Raw genomic sequence first — 6,322 nt, 5'->3', positions numbered from 1 at the left:
CGCTAACGAAGGTGGGACGGCGTAAGAAAGAGCGGGGACCGGGGGCGGTCCTGCTTAGTCGCGGGAAGACAGGAGGCGGAGTGCCCAGAGCGCGCATGCGCACCGTAAATCAATGGCGGGCTGAGGGACGGGCGGAAGCTAGCTTTGCAATATGGCGGCTGAGGCAGACGGGCTACTCAAACTGGTGCTGGTGCCGATTCTTTTACCTGAGAAATGCTACGACCAAATTTTCGTCCAGTGGGACTTGCTTCACGGTGAGTCTTATTCGGCATCCGATCGAAGTTCTACTCGAGATCCCTCGGGCCGTAAATGAGCCGTCGGTACGGACTAAGTGATGGCGGAGACTACTGCCACGCCGAACCGGGCGGAAGTTACTTCTGAGAGGGGCGAAAGTGTCTCGGGCTCCGTAGAGGGAGAACGCCATATTTGGGTTAGAGGGGGAGTCGCCCAGGTGGAAGTGTTTCTTTGCTTTAGCGACAGTGAAAGACGAAAAGACTCAAATTTTACAAAACAAAGTTAAAATCTGACCAGATCCTTCCAATCTTTGGTAGGTTCAGGAGCAAGGTTACACTTGATTTAAAGCCTCTGATGAACGCAGGCCTTCTGCAGCACCCCAAAGGCTCCTGCCATTCCAGTGGCTTTCCTTCCAGCCTCCACGTTTGCTCATGGACTAATTCTGGAATTAATTGGCATGTCTTTTTCTTATTATCTGGAGGCAACACCACGGCAAAGCCTGTCTCAGACATCAGACCGTTTGGGAAGTCTTCCCATTGTGCCCTCGTCAGTTCATGGTACCCCCACTATGCTCTAGGGACAACATGTTTTAGTATTTTAGCCGCATTCCTGACCCATGAGAATCCCACTCCCACTGGGCCAAGCTTCAAGGCTATAGAAGATACAGATGGTCAGGGCATAAAAGAAAGCCCTGAAAGGGTAGGGTTAAGTGTTTGAGTCTGGGCCACGGACAGTGGTCAAGAATAAGATACAGAGGAGACCTGTCCTTGGAGAGAGAAGAGTCGGGAAGCTTGCCTAGTTGCTCGGAAGCAGGGAATAAAGAATCAGCGGACTCTTGGGCATTGCTCAGCCCTATGCAGGGAAGTGACGGAAAGCCTTGGAAGTCAGATGGAGGAATTTAATGTGATCTGCAGGGGATGGAAGTTTGGGTCAGAGGAGAGGAATAGTAAAAGTTGTTTGGGAAAGTCGCCTTGTATGAATGTGGTATGATTTAGAGTAGGAAGAACTAGGCCTTCTCACCCACCTCCAGACAACCCAGGGCTTCCTTTGAGGGCATGTCAAGGTCTTAAGGAGCACTTCAGGCCTTAGGCTTGAGCTCCCTCCTGGAAACTTTAGCCTGGCTTCCAGAGGTCTCCTTTCTATTTATCCGTTTTTGTCTTATCAGTTCCCTGCCTCAAGATTCTTCTCAGCAAAGGCCTGGGGCTGGGCATTGTGGCTGGGTCACTTCTGGGTATGTATTTTATCTTCCTTCCCTCATGTTGGGAGGTGGGTAGAATTCTAAGATACCATAAACTAAATGGGTCCCTTACCCAAAGTGGGGTTAATATGCCCCCCCAGTCCACTCTGTAGCCGTTGTGTTGTGTTCCCAAGGGATGTCAGCTCAACTGTGTCTTTCTCTTCCTTTCTCCAGTAAAACTGCCCCAAGTGTTTAAACTCCTGAGAGCCAAGAGTTCCGAAGGGTTGAGTTACCAGTCCATAGTGCTAGAGTTAGTAGCATTGACTGGGACCATGGTCTACAGCATCACCAGAAACTTCCCCTTCAGGTGAGGGGCCCCACCTTTTATCTCCAAGGGTAAATGCTTACAACTCTAGTTGGGGGTTAGGGTGAGAGAGGTAAAAGGGCAGGAAAAGCTTAAGCCCTTCTGAGACTTTAGCCATCATCTATGGTGATCATGAGAGGTGAACATTTCAAGAATGCCCACAATCCAATCCTGAGTCAGTCAGGTGGGGGCTGCTGGGAGGCAGGAGGTAAGGAACCACTAGCGCTGTGGAGGACAGGAAGTAATCAGAGAATTGTGTCCCCAAGATGGACGGGGCTATGGAGGCTTTCCCTGCCTCTTTCCAGGCCTGCCTTTCTTCCTCCCAACTCTTGACTCCGCAGCTCTTGGGGTGAAGCCTTGTTCCTGATGCTCCAGACAATCACCATCGCCTTCCTGGTCCTGCACTACAGAGGACAAACCATGAAAGGTGCTGAGGATTTACCCCAAGAGCTGGCTGCACTCCTGAGAGCCCTGCTGGGAACGCAGGCCTGGGGAAGCCAGAGGACTCAGAAGTTGATAAGGACTTCTTGTCTCCCTGTCCCCAGGTGTCGCTTTCCTAGTGTGCTATGCCCTGGGCCTGCTGGTGCTGCTTTCACCACTGACACCTGTGGCTGTAGTCACCCTCCTCCAGGCCTTCAACGTGCCTGCTGTGGTGGTGGGAAGGGTGGGTGCTGGGAACAAAGGAGAGGATGTTGGGAGGGGGGACTGGGTGAGGGGCAGAGCAGAAACCCAAAGTGTGGGACTGTTGGACTGGGAAATGTGGAAATATCAGGGGAACATGGGAAGAGTTCAGATCACAGAATGAAGGCTTTTAACTCCTCCCTTAGTTGCTCCAGGCAGCCACCAACTATCGCAACGGGCACACTGGCCAGCTCTCAGCAATCACAGTCTTTCTGCTCTTTGGAGGGTCCCTGGCTCGAATCTTCACCTCCATTCAGGTGAGTGCACCTCCTTCCCTCTAGAGGGCACTATAACCTCATCTTACCTCTCCTGAGCTGAGGGCTTAAAAGCTGCCCCTTCTCGGGAACTCTTTTGGCTGTGCTGAAGAGTGACCCTAGCTGTGTCTCACCCAGGAAACTGGAGACCTCCTCATGGCTGGAACTTTTATAGTCTCTTCTCTCTGCAATGGCCTCATCGCTGCCCAGCTCCTCTACTACTGGAATGCAAAAGCTCCCCACAGGAAGAAAAAGGAACAGTAAAGTTCAGCTGGCTACTGAAAGTACATTCCATGTTTCATTCACCCACCCAACCTCAGGGCCCTTCTCATCTTAACCAGCCTGTTGGTGTGACCATTCCCCATCCTTCTGCAGTTGCAACTTTAGTAGAAATGCTTGGTTGTCCCAAATCCTTAGGATAGGAGTAGAGATTTTCAGGCTGACATTTTGACATCTATTGTGTGCTGTCCGGTGTATTACTATTGACTTGTTTAGTCATTTGGCTGAGATTCTTCCTTTAGTAGAAGTTTATAGCTACTTAACTATTCCAGGCAAAAGTCTTACCCTGTCCTCCCATCTCCCCACTTCCCTTCTAGCCCTAGAGGACAGAGCCTGGACAGTGGAAGGGACTAGGCATTTGTGGCTGCCTCCCTTCCCCAGCCCAACCCAGACTGTCTCCTGGACCCCGGTGTAGGGTTCGGGGGCAGGGGGAGGGGGACAGAAAAATGACTCAGGCAGGGCCCCAGGGTTGGGTGAGGAGGTTCCTGCTCTGGCAGGTCCAGGCAGAAGGGAGTGGAAACCATGCTGGTTCCTGCTGCAGTGAAGAGGAACAGATGGGACAATAAAGACTCAGAGACATGGTTTAATCATATAAAACTGTGTTTGGCCTACAAAAATATAAGTGTTGTGTTCCCCTGGAGTTTGGGGGTATGAGGGGGTACTGCCCACCTCCTCTGGACTGTGGTCAACAGTTCTAAAAAAGGGTTTGCAGCCTGGGGTGGAGGGTGGTTCTGGGTGGAAAAGGAGGATGGAAACCTTTCTGGGAGGCCCATGTCCATGAGGGTTAGAGGTGGGTTAGGGGCGTGGGGGCCCCTGTGAGGGGAGGGTTGTACAGAGTGGGAGAGCCTGGGGGTAGGTAGGGGTTGTAGGCGGGGAGCAGCTCCCCCTGGAGCCTAGGGTTACTCTGAGGGAGAGAGCACGGTGAGGGAGCCTCCGGTTTACAGTGGGAAGAGCTGCAAAGAGAAATAACTAGGGTTAGAAGGTGCTTGCTTCTTTGGGTGGGAGGTGCCAAGCAGGGTCCCCAACTCTCATGTTGGGGTGGGTCTGACCAGTTCTGTGCAGACAGAGGCAGAACCTGTCACCCATTTACATATCCCTGGCTATCCGGGCCCTACTGGGTACCGCAGGTCGGGAACCGGATCTCAGGATGGCTTAAAGCAGCCCTGCCACGGCCGTGTTCGGGCACGCTCAAGAGCGAGCTTGCGTGCTGCGCGCCTGTTTTCCTCTTATGGGGCGGCAGGCCAGGAAGGGGCAGAGTTGGGCTTGGCCTGTCCTTGCCCCGGGGGCTGGGAGAGGAAGCGGGGTCACAAGAGGGCCAGAAAGGGGGGTGGGGGGTGGATTCAGGTAACTAGAACACATCACATCCAGGGGGCTGTGGTCTGCTCCTGCGGGGCCAACACTGCCCAACTGAGATGAAAACCTCCTGGCCCCCTGGAACCCTCCCACTCTCCACAGGTCGTCCCCCAAACGCCTCCGGGATCATCTGTTGCTTGGGTAGGCTCAGGGCCCCTGCCAGCCAGGCCCTCTGGTATTCCCTCCCCCCGCCCCCGGCTCCAGGAGTTGGGGGGCGCGGCGCACAAGCGTCTCCGTCCTCATCCCACGCCCTGGGCACTTACCTGTAACCGCCAGGCAGGTAAGCTGTCGAGTAGTTGGGGGGTTGGTACCCAAAGCCTCTGCTCCCCTGCGTGGTCGCGTACCCGGTCGCCCAGACGGGCCCGCCACCAGCCACGCTGCCGCTTCCCTGATCGAAGTAGGGGGACCTGGCGCACGAGCTCTTGGTCTTGCGCCGGGGCCGGTACTTGTAGTCGGGGTAGTCGCGCAGATGCCGGGCCCGGAGCCGTTTAGCTTCTTCCACGAAGGGCCGCTTCTCTTCCTCGCCCAGCAGCTTCCACTGCGCGCCCAGGCGCTTGGAGATCTCCGAGTTGTGCATCTTCGGGTTCTGCTGCGCCATCTGGCGGCGCTGGGCAGAGCTCCACACCATGAACGCGTTCATGGGTCGCTTCACCTTCTCCAAGGGAAGCCCCCGGGATACTAACGGGCTCCCGGCGCTCTCCTGCTCCTGGGAGCCCGAGGACAAGGAGGTAAGGGCCGTGGGAGCGGGAGGTTCCAGGCTCCAGGCCTGGTCCTGTGAGCCAGGTAGCGCCATGAGGAGGGTGGAGGGAAGCTTTAAGAGGGCGTCCTACACGCCCTCCCCTCCAAAGTGAAACGTCGATTCCCAAACCCACTATCCTTAAAATGGAAGTGTCTTCCTAGTCCGGAGTCGTTACAGAGAAACTCGTCTTCTTAGAAAGTATATATATCGTCCCCAAGTTCAGAGTCCTTATAACCGAGCCCCTGCGCCCAAACAACCCGACACCCTTTTGGGAAGTCGAGCGCAAAATCCGCTGTCTAGTACCCGGTCCTGGGCAGGTGTGCTCTCCTTTCCTTGTTGCCACCGGATCTCCAACCCAGACCGGCTGCCCCTACCTGCTGCCGGCCACCGGCCCGGCCTTCGGTGGAGGCAGTAAACCTTCACGCTGCCTGGAGTCCCGCAGCCGCCGGAGTCCCGCAGCCACCAGTAGGCAAAGCCCAGGTGCCACAGCGCTTTCTCACCTGGCCTCGGCGTCTGCGGCGGCGGGTGAGCCAGGCCCGGGAACAGCTTTTAAAGACTGACTCCTCCCACTCCCTCCCAGTCAACCGCGCCTCCTTAAGGGCGCCAACATCCCCCTCCCTTAGGCAAACTCAGACGTCCTGTTCTTCCCAGCCCCCAACGCTCCTCCTAGGGGCACCACGCCCCCTCCCCACCCAAGACCCAGAAGTCAGGCCTTCTAGCCCCAGTAGCTCTGAGCAGTTTCCCCTCCCTTCTTAAGCGTAGGCAATTTAAAGTCAATGACTCTGCACAACGGGATCAAGCACAAGGGGATCAAAAGCCCTCAGGGTCTGAGTTGTGCTGGGAGGAAGGTGGGAACACCCAAACCCCCAACCCAATCCATTCTTTGCTGCCTAAAGCTCTTCAAACCCCCCACCTACCCCGGGGCAAAAAGTCAGGCAGTCAGAGGGAGGTAGGCAGGCCATTTTTGTTTCCTGAGTCATCCCAACAGGTGCTTGGGTGGTGATTCAACCCCTTTCCAAGTGAGAAAATTTAAACCCTCCTAACTACAGCCCCTAAACCTAGGTTTCTCCACCACAAAAAAATTTTATCTCCAAACCTTACAGTCAGGAGGAGGCAGGGAGCAAGGAACCCCAGGATAACTCCTGAGGCTGAGAGGTCAGTGATGCAGCTGCTGGAGAAAAGGCCTGGATCCAGAGCAGAGAACCAGCAGGAATGAGGGCTGGACACCTACATCCCAGGGG

At 55.2% G+C, this 6,322-nt stretch overlaps 2 protein-coding genes across 4 annotated transcripts; one reads left to right on the top strand and one right to left on the bottom strand.

Annotated features, from left to right (window-relative positions):
- Positions 1–12: 12 nt before the first annotated feature.
- MPDU1 (mannose-P-dolichol utilization defect 1) lies at positions 13–3,586 on the top strand. Of its 3 annotated transcripts, XM_006218780.4 has the most exons (7): positions 13–254; positions 1,400–1,465; positions 1,646–1,778; positions 2,117–2,202; positions 2,321–2,439; positions 2,603–2,713; positions 2,849–3,586. In XM_006218780.4, the coding sequence occupies exons 1-7, from the start codon at positions 152–154 to the stop codon at positions 2,972–2,974; spliced, it is 744 nt and encodes a 247-aa protein (XP_006218842.1). In that variant the 5' UTR covers positions 13–151; the 3' UTR covers positions 2,975–3,586. The 3 variants fall into 3 exon arrangements, with proteins under 3 accessions (XP_006218842.1, XP_072796506.1, XP_072796507.1); XM_072940405.1 differs by lacking the exon at positions 2,321–2,439; XM_072940406.1 differs by lacking the exon at positions 2,321–2,439 and having other exon boundaries at positions 2,117–2,320.
- A 4-nt stretch (positions 3,587–3,590) lies between these two features.
- On the bottom strand, positions 3,591–5,758 carry SOX15 (SRY-box transcription factor 15). Its single transcript, XM_006218781.4, has 2 exons — positions 4,606–5,758; positions 3,591–3,942 (listed from the first exon to the last, which is right to left on the bottom strand). The coding sequence occupies exons 1-2, from the start codon at positions 5,133–5,135 to the stop codon at positions 3,774–3,776; spliced, it is 699 nt and encodes a 232-aa protein (XP_006218843.1). The 5' UTR covers positions 5,136–5,758; the 3' UTR covers positions 3,591–3,773.
- Positions 5,759–6,322: the final 564 nt, after the last annotated feature.

This window comes from Vicugna pacos, chromosome 16 (genome assembly GCF_048564905.1).
Source record: "Vicugna pacos chromosome 16, VicPac4, whole genome shotgun sequence".
NCBI classification, from domain to species: domain Eukaryota; kingdom Metazoa; phylum Chordata; class Mammalia; order Artiodactyla; family Camelidae; genus Vicugna; species Vicugna pacos.
This window is presented reverse-complemented; position numbering and strand designations above follow the sequence as displayed.

What these genes read in the sequence shown, in the direction of transcription:
- MPDU1 (XM_072940405.1), top strand. Translation starts at nt 152, where the DNA reads ATGGCGGCTGAGGCAGACGGGCTACTCAAACTGGTGCTGGTGCCGATT. An exon ending in ACCAGAAACTTCCCCTTCAG is followed by an intron (nt 1,779 to 2,116) that starts GTGAGGGGCCCC and finishes TTGACTCCGCAG; the next exon opens with CTCTTGGGGTGAAGCCTTGT. An exon ending in CAGAGGACAAACCATGAAAG is followed by an intron (nt 2,203 to 2,602) that starts GTGCTGAGGATT and finishes CTCCTCCCTTAG; the next exon opens with TTGCTCCAGGCAGCCACCAA.
- SOX15 (XM_006218781.4), bottom strand. Translation starts at nt 5,135, where the DNA reads ATGGCGCTACCTGGCTCACAGGACCAGGCCTGGAGCCTGGAACCTCCC. An exon ending in TACCTGCCTGGCGGTTACAG is followed by an intron (nt 3,943 to 4,605) that starts GTAAGTGCCCAG and finishes TTCTCTTTGCAG; the next exon opens with CTCTTCCCACTGTAAACCGG.